The following is a 19507-nucleotide window of genomic DNA, read 5'->3' on the forward strand; positions in this document are numbered from 1 at the left end:
GCTGCAATTTATTGCAGCTAATCAGTATAGTATGTATTTCAAGATCCTGTCTTACTGAGATAATTACTGCTGAATTAGAGGGTTACAGCAATTAAAATGTGTAAATAAATAGTAATTGAACCACTAACATTTCAAAAGCAAAAAAAGCCATCTTTTTTCCTCCTCTCCGTTGGTACCTTTTATACATATTCCCTTCAGAGACTAAGTAATAGTTGTCATAGCAATAGAGGTTCACCCTGAGATTCTGATACACTGGGTTTTCATTATCTGCCCTAAAGACCACAGATTGCTGCCCACTTTTCTCTACCTGCCAGTATCTTGCATGTCTCATTCCTTTCACAACATATTTATTTGTCCACTAGACACTTTTGACTTCAAGCCTGCTTTCAACTTGACCTCAAAACCATGCAATGTCAGACTAGGTAGGTAAAGCAAGGGCCTCCTGGGGGGAAAAACAAGAAGAAAAAAGAAAAGCCTCTAATGGGAAGCTCTAAGAGACAGGCAGTTCCCAATATTTTAGCATCTAACTGGAAAAACAAGGCTTTAAAAAAAAAAAAAAAAAAAAAGGTAAGGTGTCTACCAGCAACTCATCCCCAAGAGACAGTTCTTGCCCCTCCCCCACACACCCTGCCCCTTTGGCAGGGGCAGGAGCACAGCCTTGGAACCACTGCATTCATCCCACTTCTCTTCTGGTTTGAAGCACAAAACTTTCTTCCCTCTATTCCACTCAGGGATCTCAAGATTCCACTGAGGGATCTCAAAGGCATCCTGGGAAATGTTCAGGCAACATCGTTGGCTGGTCTGAGCACACAGTCACAAAAGGCAAATGTCATACTTCTGTCTGAACTACAGTCACGCGTAGAAACTCCCCTAAGACAGGTAGAGATTTCCATTCAGAATAACAGAACACTTCGTACTGAGGATTTAGGATGGTGGATGGGAGAGTCTGAGCCCTTTTGGACCTCCTCATGGAGCTGGGCGTGGAGACTGCAACTGCTTGGGGGATTTCAGATTCGCTGCTAACAAACGGATGGGGCGGAGGTGAGCATAACTGTGGAGGCAGTTAACAGGGAGTTCAAAGTGGGAGAAGACTGAGGACCTAGACTGAAATATAAGACAACTGGAAAACGTACATGTTTAAGATCATCATAGCCAAAACAGAATTCTTAACCATTTCCCCGTCCCCACAATGGACACCATCCATCCATCATCACCACTCAGGCCCATAACCAGGGCGTCATCTTCAGCTCTGCTCTCTCTCTAGAGCCTCTGATCCAGGCTATGTCTAAATCTGGCCAGTTTTTCCTGAACCCAATAATAAATACTAAAACAATGGTAACAATACTCATAGAATAGAAAAAGAGAGGCTACTGAATAACCTTATAAAGACAAATATATATGTCGTGTGGCCAACTGAGGTCTAGGTAGGGAATACAAGTCAAATAAAAATACTTGTAGCATTGGAAAGGTGTAAACATTAAGGAAAGAGGAATTAGCTGGGTTGACACATGGGAATGAGGTTAACAGGATGGAATTAAGAACGAAAATTTTAACCTATCAAAAAATATTCCTAACACAATTAGCTTGTGGAATGGGAATAGTGGAACCCACCTTTCTAAAGCTAGTTTAAATGGAACCAAAGCACTGAGAATAGATTGTAGGAAAAGATTCTGAGGGAAATGGGTTAGATCAGCAGAAGAGTCTTAATATCCCACTTCCATTTTTATCTGACAAACTCAGTTCTAACCTTTTTTCTACTGTCATCTGTAGTGACTAGAGTAGTTCAGGTTTAAAATAGTATATTATTTATTGGCCAATATATCTAAGAACTAGTAAATGACTGCAATTACAATTCTTTATGCACAATATATTTTGTTGATGCCTTACGTTAATGGAAGTAATTTATTGTGATGGAAACTGGGAATAATGTGAGTAAACATTACAAACACACTGAGAATTTAACAAATCAGTTTTAATGGAAAATCATATTTAACATAATTAACAATACATATTCCACCTTCTGGATATACGCAGTTGCTCAGCAAAAAAGACACTATGTATGTAATAAGAAGATTACGGTAACTTACTCTTGTTGATATACTGCAAAGCACAACACAGCTCCCTAAGTGAATTCTAAAATGGATTGTATTTTAAAAGGGACACTGTCAACTTCAATAATACATTGTAAGCCAGTGTGTTTACCTGCATTATTAATAATTACACCTTAAATTACTGAATGTGAAATAAATTTACATACTTTATTTTTTCCATTTTTTAAGCTTCCACAATGAAACAGTGAAGTCAGTGTCACCTTTACTTTCAGAGTCGTAATACTGTAGTGTTTGGATTTCAAACACTACAGGGGAATGAACTTTTCATTTGATTTTTTTTGTGTGGAAGTTTTTCTATTGATTTTAGGATTTATAAAAATGCAAATTTTTACTACATTTCAATTTTGAGCCAAACTTAAGTTGACAAGGGGTAAAATTTTCAAAAGTGCATAAGTGATTTAGGAGCTTATTTCATTTTCAAAAAATGTTTTTGGCTCTTAAGCTCCATTGACTTTCAATGATACTTAAGCCATGTCTACACTACAGCATAATTATGGCACTGCATCTGTGCTGCTGTCGTGCCATGGTGTAGATGCTTCCCAGACTGATGGAGGGTTTTTTCCCATCCTTGTTGGTAATCCACCTCTCTAAGAAGTGGTAGGTAGGTTGTCTGAAGAATTCTTCAGTTGATTTAGCTGTGCCTACCAGTGGGGTTAGGTTGACCTAACTACATTCCCCAGGGCACAAATTTTTTCACAGCCCTAAGTGATGTAGCTAAGTTAAATCTAATTTTCAAGCCTAGACCAGGCCTGGAGCCAAATTCTTAAAAGTATATAGGCACCTAAAGATGTACAGAGGTGCCTCATGGGATTTTCAAAAAGCACTTACACTCCTAACTCCATTGATTTAATGGGAGTTATGCAACCAGTGGCTTTACAAAATCCCATTAAATTCCATTTGAACCAATTGAATTAGGTGCTTTTGAAAATCCTACTAGGAGTCTGTCTGGATCTTTAGGTGCCTAAATACCTTTAAAAGCTGACCCATAGAAACCTAAGTCACCTTTGAAAATGGGACTTAGGTGCTTTTGAAAATTTTGTCTATGGTTTGGTATTTAGTCATTTCAAGCTGAAAGAAACTTTGGTTAAGGATATGAAAATTCATGTAGTGAAAATACATAGGAGACCAATAGTATTACAGTATTCAGATCTCACTAAAACACTAATACTTGTGATTTATACAGCACTTTATATGTTCAGTCCATCACTTTGACCATGATCCTTCTCATGGATTGAGATCCATTGCTCCAATGTTTAAGTTTGATTTAGTATTACATTTTGAGTTTGTGAAAACAAGTGTCAAACAAGCTGCCCTTTATGCAAAGTTGTTTTTAAATTCAAAGAGTAACATGTCAAAACACTGTCTCCATAAAAGATATGTACTGTATGTTTTAAATTACATGTAATAAAGTGCTGTAAAAATCACAGCCAATAAAGGAGCAAAGACAATCATTTATGATAAATCCCCATCTTGGAACTACCCATGTTTCCTAAGCCACACGCTTTTTCAACTGAAAATACTCTAGCAGACAAATTAACACGCTTCCTTTAAATAAATTGCTCCAATACATCTTACCTGACTGATTACATTATTCTAACAGTGCAGACTGATAATTTGCCAGATAAGTGACACCAGATCTGAAGCTTTCCACTGGCTCCTGTTTCCATGAGCTCTCGTGGTCTACGCAGTGGTAACAGGGCTCCTGGGCAAGAATGAGGAAATGGCACTTACCATATTCACTACGTTAGCCACAGCTGCTCACATACGCTATGGAGTTTGTGTGGTAAATACATGTTTTTTATAATTTTATTAATAATTGCAGGTATAGAAAAAGTTACAGCTGAGGCAGTAGGGAGAAGATACATGTGTCAGATTTGGTGTGATTACTAATAACATACAAGTGTGGCAGTATGCTATACTTTGAATTTTTTTTTAATTCATTCTTTGCTGTGTATTTATCTTTAGTCCAAAGGAAAACAAACTTGTTCATTATGGGCACTGCATCTCTTGCCCCCAAGTACAGAATCTTTAGCGGCTCAAAATATTGCAGGGACAGAGATTACTATCAGCTAAGCCTATCATAGTCATAATCTTTGTTGATTGGTTTTATGTAACAGTTTATGAGTGTCCTGCACTTCCCCCAGCCTCTTCGCTAGGAGATTAATCCAATGAAGTTAAAACAGAGTAAAATACAAAACATATTTAAAAAATGGTCATTTTGTTTTGAATGTGCAAAGCAGCATTTCAAACATTTAATTTATGTTGCCTCCTTCACCAGCTCCCACGTTAGAGGTACCATGGTGTCATTGTGTGTGTGTTCTAGGAATATCTTCCCAAAGCTTTCAGATTAGTTGGATACCGTTTGAATTTATTTTTGGCATTTATCACCATCTGCGTTACTGATCAGATTCATTCTTCTGCAGTCAATAGCATTTTGTCCTACCAATGTTGTAGAATAATCCTTAAAACATGCCCTAATTTGACTTTGCTTTAAGAGCAAATGTCCCAAATAGCAAAAATTTCATTTAGAAAATATACAGTTGACATCCTTTTATTGAAGACCTGGTGCTGCACTGTATGGGAAAGCTTTGCTTCCTGCCTTGAAAAAAATGTTCCCTTTTCAGTGTGTGGATGCAAGTGCCGTAATAGATTTTAAGACATTTGTCAATCCAGGCCAAAATAGCACAGATTAGATCTGAATTACTTGGGCCAGATTCAATGCTGGCATAAGAGGGCCTAATTCTATTCACTTCTTTTGCCACCTGTGAATCTAGTCCCCAATGGCTTCATCTCTCATCAATACACTACATGAGGAATTTAAAATCAAAACTCACTAGCTTTAATGCTTAGAATTCCAAACCTAAAACTCCCAGTGAGTGGGAATACAGAGACTTGGAATTCTTGTGCAGGTACAATAATGTTCTCATCAAAACACGCAACCCTCTTTAATTTATCTTTAGGGGAGGCAGCTGAGTAAGCATTTCAACATTTACATCTTTTTGTTGAAGAAACACATTCAAGAATGAACATCTTTGCTGTGACCAGAGCATAAACCTTACCATGGAGCTTCTCATTTGTGTTTCTATGATGAAAATAGTGGTGCTTTGTTGATTAAAATAACCAAAGAGTATAATGGGCTCGATATGCAAACAGCTGAGACAATGAGCTACTCAGCAAGCTTCAGAGAAAGCTAGTCCAGTGATCAAAGTATTGCTAGTCATTCTGCTGCCTATGTTGCCTATCCTATCTTCTTCCTCTTTGCCCAGAATATTAAGTTTGAACTTCTTGTCCCTACCTTTGAAACCCTGCACAAATCAGTCCTAGGCGATACTACATCATTGAGCTTTTTTAATTGTGCCCTCTCTCTATCCTGTCCATTCACCAATGAAGCCAGTTTTGATGTCCCCTACACTTCCTTCCCTGGCTCATATGTTTGTGCCTGCTTAAGTGATGCTGTATTTGTGTGGAACTTCCAATATGCCAGCCACATTCCATTTCCTAAAGTCTCACTTCTCCGACACTCCCCCCAAATACTAACCCATGTCAAATGCTTTATTTACCTCAAGTTAATCAGTGAAGAGCATCAGATGAGGAAACTTCAAGCAAAAAAGATCCTTTAAATCCCATACTCTCTTTGGTTCTCAGTGATCCTTGTCTGATCTATATTATTCAGATTGCAAGCTCTGCAGGGCAGGGATTGCTCTTACATGTGTGTCTTATACAGCACAAAGCACATTGTTGGTGCTTACCTAAGAAACAACAATATACCCCACTCCAATCTGGTTGTTTATGAAAAGAAAACTTGTACACTAGAAGGCTTTGAAGATTCTCTGAGGGCTTGTCTACACATGCTGCAGTGCATCTGGTGAAGATGCTCTATGCCGACGGGAGAGAAGCTCTCCCACCAATATAGTGCTGTCCATATCAGGGATATATGTCAGTGTAACTTATGTTGCTTGGGGGGTGGTTTATTCACACCCCTGAGCACCGTAAGTAATGCCGACATAAGCTGTAGTGTAGACATAGCCTAATCTTGTTGTGAAGGTAGGGCCTGAATGCGAGAGTAACTGGGCAAACAAATTTGAAAAACCAAATAGACACAAAGTGAGTGGCCTGCTAGATCCTTTGTACACAGTATTTTTTTCAGCCTCATCTAGGTATGCAATACATACTAATCAGTTCTTTGCCTGCATTCTTTACTATCTAGGCCAATAAATCTTCTGGTGCATATAGCAGGGTTGCAAATTCCTGTTGCTATTTAAAGTACATTACTCAGGTTACACAGGAAATAAGAATTTGGGGGTGGAGTGGGAGGAGGGCTACGGCGATATTTAAAAATACAAGTGTTCGTCCTTCACTGAAAAATGCTTACTTTATTTAAGTTTACGTCCTTTGTGATTGGGCTCTCTTCCTCTCACACGCTGTCCTAGCCAAAGAGGCTTTCTGACTCGTCCAAGGTATTCAGGTGTGCGTCAATTGTGCTTGCATCACATCAATTCAAGCCAATGGTTAAGTCAGCTACTTAGGGAAAGTTCTACTATCCCTCCTTGAATGACGAGTCCCCTTCCATCTATGGAGGTGAAGGTGAGGGTTGGGTTGCCCCAGCCTTTTTGGGGTCTCCAGAGCAGGATTCCAGTGCTGCATGAAGGAATACTTGCTGCACCTACCAGGTCTAAAGGGTTGTGTATTTAATGAGATGCTAGAGGGGAAGCCCTGAGTGCATGTAGGTAAGAAACTGAAGTTTCAGACAAAGGTTCTGAAGTCTCATTCTTTGATGGAATTAAATATTAATTCAAATACTTTATATATTGGAACAGAATTTTCTCACCTACTTTGACACCTGTAGATTTTCGAAGTTTTTTTTTTTTTTTTAAATCCATTCATCAAAAAATATCGGGAAAATATTTGGGTGAATACAAGCAGATCATAATTTTTTAAGTACAGTGTATGAAAAGTATGTGTAATAGAAATATACACCTCAGTAGTTATATCAGGATCATTATCTTTGCATTGTTGCTCCCCGCACAATTTATTTGTAAACCGTTGGAAGTGTACATGTACATAAAAGTGTCTTAATTTGGTGCACTGTATTGTAGTACCTTAAAATAGTTCACTAACTTAAAAGACAAAACTTGAAACGCCACCATCCTGTCCAGGTCTCTACTATATTGATTTTTTAAAATGCATAGCACAGAGTTTTAATGTAAATGAATTCCTTGTAGTATTTAATGTGGAAGCTATATCACATATGCAATTTTTATCCATTTTTTTTAAATTAACTGTCAAGCTACATTAGGGCAAACTGAAGTATAGATGCAGATTATGTACTGTACAGTGTATGTTACACTGTTAGAGAATGTCTTGGAAAATAAGTTAACTTTGATTCAACAAAATGGAATAGAGTGGTTTGTTCACAGCAGGGCAGTATGAGCACTGACTGACTTTTCACAAGGTCTGCTAAGGACTATGGAGAAGATAAACTGGACACCGTGCCTCCTTTTACTTGGTACATCTGTGCAACAGATGGTTAGTTTCACCATCATTTTCAAATGAAAGTTATTTAATAAGTGAAATTTATACTCTTTATGATGGGGCATGTTAGACATTGGAACATAGATTTGCTTACCTATTCTGATGAAGGGCATCTATCGTAATAATCTTCTCACTGCGACAAAGAACTTAAATCTGGTTGGTCTGAATGAGGTTTCTGCCTACCCCTCCATGGCCTTCTGTTCTCCTTCCCCACCAAAATTTAGTAATTTAAGAACTGTTATAGTACATGCTAAAGAAGCTGAATTGACCTCATGCTGAATGGATGGACAAAGCAGCCTTCTCTGAAGCTGTGATGAAACATTAAAGCAAACCTCTAGGTGGAGATCAAGAGCAATTTAGATTAGATCCTTCCTTCCTCTAGGAAGGGAAGCATTCCCTGCCCCCCAGTAGTGTTCCCTAAGGCTTAGCAGCAAATACCTAACACACTTTCCCACACTACACTGAGTCAGATCCATGGAGCTGGCTTTAATGCATTCTTTCAGCTATTTCGTCACACAGAGCAAGTATTTCTGATCCCAATTTAAATCTTTTAGAGATTGCACTTAAGATGGCATCCCTACCGTTAGACCTCTGTGGCAAAGGTCCATTTGGAATTTCCCTGTAGATCTTCACTATAATATTCCCTCTTCACCTCTTAGTTTATTTTTGCTGTACCTACATCCAAACTAAACTACAGCTGCAAGAGATTTAGTACTCTGAAACTGGAAAAAGTTTGCCAAAAGAATAATCTGCATCTTATTTTATTTTTTTTATATTTTCATTCATCTCATCCTGAGATTTGTGGAAGGGTGATACAGTTGTTGGGCTCCTGAAAAGAGATTTCTACATACATCATGAACCACATTTCCTTTTAAAGCATTTGGCTTTTTTTCCCTTGCTCGCATTTGCAATTAATAATGAAACAGTTTAATATATAAATAGAAAACTACCACTTTAAACTGTTTTGAATAGTCTCTAGAGCTACACAGATTTTAACATATACTTTTTTTTTATTAAATATGTAAAAAGATAAACGCAAGTCAAGTTATTCACATATTCAGAGACCAAAAAAAAAAAATCTACTCTACCATGCGACAATTTGTGGGTAATGTAAAATGAGTGATACATCTGAATAAGACTTTTTGCATCTATGATGTCATTACTTATCTATTTATAATTAACAATACATATGTTTACATTCCTTTCAGTTTACATTTAATATATAACCAAAGCTTTATGGTGTGCTATTTAGTAAAAGTAATTACAAATGCATATTAAAACCATAATGGAATAATGGTGTTACTCACCCGGGCAGGAGGACAACTCTATCCCCTTCCAGAGTATCACTCCTCACCACATTTGAGGCTCTCTGGCTTGGGAAGGTAACTACCATTCCTGTGCCCTACATCAATCACTTCCTGCCTGATACAAAGCAGTGAAAGGGTTATACTCCTCAGACCAATTACAAGGCAGAGTAGGAAGAAAGGGAGGAAAGGACAGGTTGGCTTTTTTTATACTTATAGCTGAAAAGGGTAGGGTAGAGTAGCCTTGTCGAGAACCACCTCGCAAGCAGAAAAATCTAACCATTTTGCAGCCTTGGAAAAACACTTTTTAAGGAAGACCTCTTCAATGTCTGCTTGCCTATAAATGGGAAGATGATGGAATTGTATCAGTGATCACAATCTGGTGCTGATGCCAGTAGCAGGGTAGGGTCTGATCCTGAATTTCTTGCGCCACCAGAACTTCCCCAGATGCTAATGGAAATTTCTGAGACAAAATTAAGAACTGTGCCCTAAATGCTGACATTATATCCTTATAAAAAACTCCTCACTTTTTAATTTGCTTTACATATAGGATTTTAATTGAAACCAAGCAAATCAATTAAACTAAAAATAGCAATGAAAGTACTACATTGCAGGGTACAGCACTTTCACTACCTATTATTGGGTAGGAAGTGAGGTCAATGCTGGGGTCAGGGCCAGAAAACTCTTTCAACCCACAGGGACTGGATACTATGCTGCTGAGCCGAGGGAGCAATTGAGGAAATGGAAACACCTGTTCTAATGTTTAAAGGTATTTTATGTACTGGCTGTAGTATGAAACTCAGTAGGAGTGATTGCTCACATTTAACTAAATTAGATTAACGTTGCTGCAAAAGATTTGAGAACTGAAGATTTTTTTTGAATTAAAAAAACCTTCTGCTACAGTATAAATTTAGTACCGGAGCTCAATCAGTAAAGCAACTCCATAAAGATTTTAAAAAAGATACAGCATTCAGAAGGTTTTATTGAGCTTTTCAATGATAGTAGCCTGGGATGCGACTTCTCCTTGTGCCTGCCAAATCAAATAACCGAAGTAATAAATCTAGAATTAAGAAATCAAGCGATGGAAGCCAGGAACACCAAGTGTAAAAGAAAGGCAATACTGATTCAGAAATAGACCAAAAATGTGCTATTTTAAGATTTTTTAAAAATAAGGAATGCTTTTAAATGTATTTTATGCTATATTTCTGCCTACAAAATGCCATAATTTAGAACAGGATAACAAGTACCCTAATTAAGAGGAAACACCCTTGGCACAGAAGTCTCTAAATTCTGTTTCTGCACTGGGCCAACCTATCCAGCAGTGAGGTCAGTCAGCCTGCAGAACTGTTTTTGTCCCTTGCAGGTGATCCCCTGCTAATGTGTTTACCTCTAACAGGACTTCTGGCTGGTTCACTAAGCATGCAGAGAGTGGCCTAAGCACCAATGGGGAAAATATGCCTTCAATCAGTAGTCAAATCATTTCATGTTTAAAAGGAGAATCTCTTAAGAGTTTCAGGACTGGTTCTGCAGCTGGTTTGCAGCACATCAACCTTGGATATGCCTAGCCCCAGTAAGGAAGTCTTCATCTTCCATATGTGTGTGGCCAAGGGGAGAGGCAGCAAGAGTAGGAAAGAGGAATGGCTGACCCACTTGATCCTCATTTGTAGGGGTGGCAGGCAGAATATAAGGTCAGAGATGGCATTCTGCAGATGCAGCTGCAGGAGAGAGGAGACTGTTGTCTCCCGAATCAGCACTGAGCTGGAGGCAGTGACAGAATTTCTAATAAATACAGGTCCTTCAAAAGAAAGAAGCAGGGAAACGTCCTGTTGAAAAGTCAGGAAGTTGAGAGGACTTTCAAACAGCTAAGTAGACACGTATCTTCCAGAAATAAAAACATATCGTGCAGCTTTCTAACATGCTTTGGTGTAAAACACTCAGGGGGGTTTAAATCTTTATTAGGGAAACCGTTGCTTTGCCGTCTCTTTTGTGAATACAGGATAGGAACGATATGAGTCACATAAGCCTTTTCCCTCCACAACACATACCTCATCATTATAGCTTGAGTATCACTTCTAAAGTATCCCTTTGTTCCAACTGTTTGACCAAATTTATGCCCCGAGGCAGATGTACTTGAAAATACCAAAGCACCACCAAGTGACAAACACATCTAGTGGTACAGTACTTCTTGCCACAAGAGATGCCAATATAAACATTTTAGAACAAATTACAAATGTATCATACTTAAGACAAAAAGAAAAAATAAATATATATATTTTTTAAAAAGTGGAACAAATCTCAAGCAGCCAAGTGGTGAAGTTGCAGTGATGTACAGTAGGTGATGTAGCCCTACGACCTCTCAGGTAGACACACTGAAAGAAGACTTCTGCAAATGCATCTTGGCAAAATATGGGTACAGAATGCAGTGGTTTGCTTGCACTCACTACGGTACATAAATGTTAATGGCAGACTGGGAGTGACTGGTTTTGAGTTTGAGGCCACACATATTCCTTTCTCCAGAAGAAAGTTCCCATACAGAATGAAAACTGTCAAAGATGTTGGACAGGTCAGTATTCTTCCTGCTGCTGGGGCTGTTCATGAACCTGCTCCTCGCCTTCATGCTCATCTGTGTGGCTCTCCTGCATGTTTAAAAATAAAAAGAATAAAAGACTTCAACAGAACACACTCCTGATTTGATATATTACCATAGCACTAAACCTAGTCTATGTTTTGGCTCCTAATTTTCATTCAAGTATGAGGACAACAGGTAGCCATAATTTCAAGGCTACCAAGGCAAGACATCTGTGTTGGACACTCCCACATCCCCTTCATTCTCAATATCGAAACTATTTTGCAAGTATGTCTGTTTAATACAACAGGATGAACCTTTGGGACTAAGGGGTTAATATTTGAAGAATTTCATTTCCAGTACAAAAGAGACTATTTCAGTGGAATAAATGTTGCATACTAGTTAGCAGGACTCATAACAGGTTTATGGAAAAATAAGTTTCATAGCACTTTGGTATAGCTTTTCTTTTGTTACTTAAAGACTTAAAACTGGGATAAGACCCTGTTTAATATGGTCTGCTGCAGTGGCCTGTAGTACGTGATTGTGGTAAACAAGTTAAAACTGCACAATCGGTCGTAGGTTACAATTCAGACAAATCCACTTTAATATATGTCTGCAAGGTAGTAAACTGTTTTGTGTTTCTCAAGTATCATTTGACTTGTAGCTAGTAGGGAGCATGGGTTGCAGCTAATAGCTGGGGAAAGCACAGATTTACCATGGAATTACATTCTAATTAGGGCTGTCAAAACGATTAAAAAATAATTGGAGTTAATCACAAGATTAAAAAAATAGTTGTGATTAATTGCAGTTTTAATCACACTGTTAAACAGAATACCAATTTAAATTTATTATAAATATTTTTGGATTTTTTTCTACATTTTAAAACATATTGATTTCAATTACAACACAGAATACAAAGTGTACAGTGCTCACTTTATATTGTTTTTATTACAAATGTTTGCACCGTAATAAACAAAAGAAACCATGTTTTTCAATTCATCTCATACAAGTACTGTAGTGCAATCTCTTTATCATGAAAATGAAACTTACAAATGTAGAAATTATTATTATTCTTTTTTACATACGTGCACTCAAAAACAAAACAATGTAAAACTTTAGCACCTACAAGACAAAGCATGAAGGAGCACATGAATATTTAGCATATCTGGCACATGAATACCTTACAATGCCGACTACAACAGTGCTATGCGAAACACTTGTTTTCACTTTCAGGTGACATTGTAAATAAGAAGCGGGCAGCATTATCATCCATAAATGTAAACAAACTTGTTTGTCTTAGCGATTGGCTGAACAAGAAGTAGGACTGAGTGGACTTGTATGAGGTGAACTGAAAAATACAATTTATTTTGTTTATCTTTTTTTACACTCAAAATATTTGTAATAAAAATAATAAAAAGTGAGCACTGTACACTTTGTATTCTGTGTTGTAACTAAAAATCAATATATTTGAAAATGAAGAAAAACATCCAAGATTGGTTTTCTATTATGGTTTAACAGTGCTATTAAAATTGCGATTGCGTCTTTTTAAAATCTAGTTAATTTGTTTTGTGTTAATTGCATGCATTAACTATGATTAATTGAGAGCACTAATTATAACGGATTAACCCATTTACTAGTTAATATATGGATTTTATTTTAACCAGTTTGTGCTTGATGGGAGCTGGGATTATTCCCCCCACAATGCTGTTGGTTTTCACAGCATTACGTGACATATTGTTCCTCTGAATGGACATTAAAGAATAGGTAGTTTATCTGCAAGCTAGAGTTTGATAAGGGATGTGGCTAAATGAGAGCTCCTGATACATATTCCCTGATTTGTCATTCACCTACCCTGGTCAAGTCTCTTAAAATTCAATGATGGCTCCTAACAGTCTGAGCAGCGTTGCCAACTCATGATTTTACTGCAAATACCCCAGTATTTGCTGGTTTTCATAAAGCCTCAGTTATGCCATTACACGAGTATCTAGGCATAGACTGAAGGGGGGGAAAAAAAAAAGAACGTGTAGCCTTCATGGCTAGAAGCTCGAAAGGCTCGAAAGTCAGAAGGTGCGTTTAAAAAGAACCCAACATTTAAAACACTCATGATTTTCTGGATCTGACTCTTCACTTTTGAACATTTAGGGTTGGCAGTAATAATATCCAAACTGAGGAGAGACAGGAAGCACCATACCCACAGGTGCAGTACTCTCTGGGCACTGGGAGCAGCACTGGCCAGAACAATGTGCTACCTTCGGAAGAGATGAAGTCAGAACTTCCCCCCATGCAGCTCTGAGGATTCTTTGGGGGCAGGGCCACAATGCAGTCCTGACAAGCCCCCCTCTGGGGCTGGCTAACAAAGATGGCAGCTCTAGTTTTTCTTCCTCCTTTCCCCTACAATATAGTATTGCTGTCTCCTGCAGAGGTGCACTAGGGAGCAGATTTTCCTGCCCTTCCCCAGCCCTGCAAAGCTAAGTGCTAAGCATGATCACAGAAGCATGATCTGCTAAATTACATTATAAAATGCACAAGGTCCAGAATGCTTTACAAATGAGTGAAATACAGTCTCGTGTTCAAAAGTTGGATGCACTTTAGGAAACAGATATTTTTATTTTCCTTAGTTGTTTTATTCACGATTCTGCTAACCTAAATCAAAGTTTAAAAGGATACCTAAACTTTTTTGGGAGTTTTATTTAATCCACAAAATGTACCTTAAGAATAATTAAATATGTATTTAATTTACGTTTTATTTAAAACATATTTATTTCTTTGAACAACTCTGGGTTCAGCATTCATTGACCTCACTGGCTACTGTTAGTGACATTATGTCTGGCCTTTGTTGTCTGAGAACCACCATTAAATCCCATTATTTAAAAAAACGGATTAGTTATGTACAACATTCTCTAGAGATGCTTCATAGAATGCACCTTACTATAAAGCAAATAAACACTGATTCTTTTAGATCGGAGATTTATTATTTCAAGATACTAATTTTAGTAAAATATTGTGCAGTTTAGTGATACTGGAACTCAAAAACCAAATCTTAAAGCGCACTTTCCATGTTCCCATTGACTCTGGCACCATTAAAAGCTATGCTTTGTTTCAGCAGATTTCATCATTCTGGAGAATGATTTTACTGAAAAGACCCTACATAGTTCATCCCTGCCCTACATTAGTGATAGCTAGCTGACTACGACTGAGAGGCGGGGGGACAACTTTGCTTAGCCGCCATTCAAGTTGTACCATCAACAATCCAATACTTCTGCAGGACCTGCTATCGCCAGACAATTTTTATTAGACGTGATTGGTGTAAATAACTCTCCAAAACGGATATTGCTACTTTTCAAATGTAGAGGCTGATGGGGGGGGGGGGAAATAAAAGGGGGGGGGAGGGGAAGAGTCTGATGAAGAGAATTTGAGGCTTCTCAGTTTAATTCAAAGCAGGTTATGCAATAAAGTGTTTCCATTTAAGCAGGTAACTATATGTTTCTAGAGGATAGGGGAGGCAGAATAAGGTTTTTACATTTGGTGTCAATGCTGAGCTGGTTTTGGAATGGTCCTTTTCAGATGGGAAGTTAAACAAAATAAAAACAGAATGATACACAAAAGTCAAAATATCAGCACTGATACTCCTAATCTTGGGCATTAAAGTGGCTCCCTGGGTGTTTACCTGTCTGATGAGATGCCACGGTAAATTAAAATCAATTCTTTTTTTTTTTTAAATCAGCTTTCTTCATTATTGAAATTGGACTTTATTTAAGCTAAATACAGGGTTGTTTTTTAAGAAAATACACTATTTAAAATTATATTTGAAATTGACAATCTATGTTGAGCCAAAACTTATTACAATCTTAAAATTATTTAATTTAAACATTAAAATATTAATCATTACATGTTTGCTGTCAAACTTTGGAGACAGTCAAAACCACTGTACTGGTAGATGTCACCTGAGTTTGTTGAAGTGCTAAACTAGCTTTTGACAATAGTAGCCTCTTCCTCAGGTACAGATAAAATATTTTCTTCACTTTAGTTTATTCAACTAGTTCAGTTCAAAGACTAGTTTATTTCAAGTTCAAACGCAGATGGGAGTTGAAAAAGCAGGAAAGCTTGTTTTTCTCTGTCAATCGATGAATAAAAGCTAGGTAAGAGAGGATGAGATCTATAAGATCTAAAATCTTGAAGGACACAATGACCAGAAACAATTAGTTCAATTTACTAACTACAGACAATACAGGTTATAAATCTGTTTTAAATGCAAAACGTTTTGATAAACTTTTTTGTATTACGTATCCAGCATATTTAAAGCAGCCCTCATGGGAGACAGAGCGCCTGTCTTTGCCCCCAGCCCAGCCCCACTCCGCCTTTTGCTCTGTCCCAGCCCAGCTCCAACCCCAACCGCAGCTCCTCTCCGTCCTCTGCTCTGCCCCAGCCCAGCTCCACTCTGCCCCCAGGCCAGCTCTGCCTCTAGCCCCAGCTCCAGTTCTGGCCCCCGCCCACTCTGCCTTCAGCCAAAGCTCGTGCTGTAACGGAGAGGGAGCGTGGACAGATTCTGTTACTGATAAGAGGGGGTCTGACAGGAAAAGTTTGGGCAACACTGAAATAGAGCTTAACACAAATCACAAGCAAAAAATTAACGTAGATAATTACTTAAATAGAAGTGTACAGATATCATCCTGATTAACACAAATAAACACCAGATTTAATGTAAGGACTATATTTAGTTGCAAATCAAGATGTGTTAATGATTACCAAGCAACGAGAATCAACCTTTCTTCAGGAAAATAACTATAAAGTATGAATGTAAAACGTGATTAAAATAATTATTTAAATCATGTTTCATGGCTGCTGATTTAAAACATGATTACAATCAGTGATTTGAATAAATTTGATTTAAATCAATTCCCCCTGATATGCAGATTTTTCTGAGGCACCAGTTAGAAAATACATGCATGATATTATAAACTTGTACATCCTGATCTTGTACATGTGCTAGGGAAAGCCACTAATCCTGAGCCAAGAAGTGGCTTGGGAACCTACTCTGACTCTGAACAAGACTGGTGGTCTTCTGTCTGCCTGAGGAATGGTTTCCTTGGGCTGGAAATGGCAAATTCTCCCTGTGCCCTGGCCACTCCTGAAGAAGTTGTTCTGAAATATGGGCATAAATTTCTCAGTTTATACAGTCTGTACCTATACAAATGAAATAGGAAAGTCAGACTTTCACTATGCACAATCACTTTGGGACCATATAGTCTATTTGAACAGCATCCCTAAAAAGTAAAGTAATAGAGCATTTACTTCTACCATATATTGTAGGATTGTGTCACCTCAGGCCTCCCCTAATAGAGATGCTAGCTTCCAGCTGTGAATAACCTGACTCTTCAATCTATCTGACTTATACGGTGAGTCATCTAACCACACAGGTGTGACTGCCGGCACAGTCAGGTATTATGAAGCCCATCTACTTCAGGAAGTGTCTCTTTCAACTGGAGTTTCTTTCTGAGGGACTGGAGCAGTAGGGTGCTAAAAATTACTAAATTAAGACAAACTGCTTGAGAACCTTGAGCTGAGTGACTGACAGGGATAGAGATACGCACTAAAGCAATTAAATAATGGCAAGCCTTTAGCTTCCATTGAACTGCAAAAGACTAGACTGTTTAGGAGAGAGAATAGAAGAAGCAAATTTTTCACTACAAGCCAGAATTGCATGGCTCAAGGATTCGTAACTGGATATGAAGCCTTTCACCTCTGGATTACAAGACTGAATTATCCCAGTTCAAAAGTGACTGAAAGCTGTTAGGCTAAACAGACTATTAAATGTTTTACTAGCTAACTGAAGTCCCAGTTCAGTTCTCAGCACATCCATGTCATAAGCAAGCCATTTACTAAAAAACTAATGACCCAGTATCTGTCTCTCAAATGCTCCTGCGACTTTGCTGATGTCTTTAAAGTCTTTCCTCTCCCCAGCACTCTTCCTCTTCACCTCTCTTTATATCCAGCTTTGTTCTTACAGACACAAATAAATGATTTTTACTTGCTAATATTAATTTTATTTTTCTCTGGGTGATGTTTGTATTCCCTTCATATCTTTGTTACTGAGTAAAAATTCTTATAAACAAAGATTTAACAAACAAAAAAGAAAAAACAACTCATCCAAGTTGGTGCCTGCATTGTCAATCTCAGCAGAGAAAGTCTACTGACTGAATGGAACCTGCTTTATTGGTACCCTAAAATTGTTGTCTCCAGTTCAGTACAGAGGCAACGTAGAGAAGCTGATAAAGCCATGGACCAGGTTGTGCCTTATGGATTATTTATAGGGCGCTGTGTCTGTCAAGGAGGTCACAGATTCCGTGACTTTCCGCAACCTCCGTGAGTTCTGCACTGGCCAGTGTGGCTGACCCCAGCCCCTGGGACTGCTGCTCAGGTGGCCCTGGGACAGCCACGCTGGCTGCTACTGGAGCCGCTCCGCAGGCAGCCATTCGGATAGTCCCTCAGCCAGCTGCATCAGCCGCTGCTGGAGCTACCCCAGGGACTGCCCATCCCTGGTGCGGCTGGCCCAGGGGACCGACTGAGCACCAGTCCTGGGGGTGGCAGAAGCAGCAGTGGTGATGTGGCCCTGGGAGTGGCCAGAGCAGTCGCTGCTCTATGGCCTCTATGGCCTCCTCCTCAGTGCTGCAGGCTCTGGGCCCCCTCTGCCCCCCGCTAGAGAAGCAGCCCGCCACCATCCCCTCCCCCCTCCAGAGCAGCGGCTCCCCCGGGGGGGGTTCCCCCAGCTAAGATTTAGTCAGGGATATTTATAGTACAGGTCAAGGTCAGGTCACGGGGCTGTGAAGTTTTGTTTATTGCAGGTGACTAGTTCATGACTTTTACTAAAAATACCCGCGACCACATCACAGCCTTAATTATGTATTAATTTAACAGAGATGAAACCAATAGGATTCTACAAAAATGTAATAATGTTACACAGAAATTACTGTAAAAATCTACTGAATGTAACAGACAACATCCTTTATAGGTGTTCTGAAACAACTTATATCAAATTCTATCACAAGCATATAAAACTTTATTAAATTCTATAAGGAATTTACTTAGGGGCATGGCCTTCCTTAGGCATACACAGCATATGCGGCTGTGTAGGGCACCCAAAAATTTGGTGCACCACTGGGATCGTAGGCGCCAACTTCTCATCTTGCCAGGGGATGCTTGACCCCCCTGCCTCCACTCCATGCCCCACCCCCACTCCATCCCTTCCCCCAAGCCTGTGCCCCTTCCCGCCCCTGCTCCACCCTCACCCCGCCTCCTCCCCTGAGTGCGCCCCACCCCTGCTTTTCCCCCTCCCTCCCGGAGCTTAAACGCCACGAATCAGCTGTTTGCGGCACTCTGGAAGCACTGGGAAGGAGGGGGGAGAGTTGGTAAGCGCTGGGTGGCTGGCGCGCGGCAGGTGCGGCAGGAAGGGGGAAGAGGGGCGCATGATGCAAAAATTTTCCCTGTGGGTGCTCCAGCCCCGGAGTACCGACCCGCGGAGTCTGCGGCTATGACTAGGACAGCAGGTAAGCGCGGGTCAGCTCCCATGCACACAGTGCGTGCTGCAGTACCCTTACTAGGCAGAAGGCAGGGGCCGTATTCACAGAGCCAATAAAGGGGCACCAGTATTCACAGAGCCCAATGCACCGGCACAGGGACACCAGTTGCGCCAGCATAGGGACACCAGTTTAATAATACTGCGTAGGGCCCCATAAATCCTAAGGACAGCCTTGCCTGAGGGGTAGCTGATCTGAGCGGAGAGCTCCAGTCTCTAGTGCTCTCAATCCAGAACTTTTCACAAATATTAAGTTTATTTTTTAAAAAGAGCTATTAAAAATAGGGATTAAAAACTGAATAAGAACAGTTGGCATGTCTGAATAGGGCATGCTCTATAGAAAGAATACAATATATGCCTGTAAAATTACAGCTTAAATGAACCAGGGCATGAGAGTGCTACCAAAAGGTTATTGGAAATA

The 19507-nt window shown here is 39.3% G+C and overlaps 1 protein-coding gene and 1 pseudogene across 2 annotated transcripts in view; one reads left to right on the top strand and one right to left on the bottom strand.

Annotated features, from left to right (window-relative positions):
- Positions 1 to 5137, top strand: part of LOC144260123 (ethanolaminephosphotransferase 1-like) — a 50358-nt pseudogene extending 45221 nt beyond the window's left edge.
- A 3261-nt stretch (positions 5138 to 8398) lies between these two features.
- The window catches only part of MAPRE2 (microtubule associated protein RP/EB family member 2), a 159352-nt gene continuing 148243 nt past the window's right edge, over positions 8399 to 19507 (bottom strand). For both annotated transcript variants that reach the window (XM_077810307.1, XM_077810306.1), the window contains one exon: positions 8399 to 11583. In XM_077810307.1, the coding sequence (XP_077666433.1) occupies positions 11512 to 11583 (72 nt within the window). In that variant the 3' untranslated portion in view covers positions 8399 to 11511. The remainder of the gene's footprint in view (positions 11584 to 19507) is intronic.

The sequence above is a fragment of the Eretmochelys imbricata genome, chromosome 2, assembly GCF_965152235.1.
Source record: "Eretmochelys imbricata isolate rEreImb1 chromosome 2, rEreImb1.hap1, whole genome shotgun sequence".
Taxonomy (NCBI): Eukaryota; Metazoa; Chordata; order Testudines; family Cheloniidae; genus Eretmochelys; species Eretmochelys imbricata.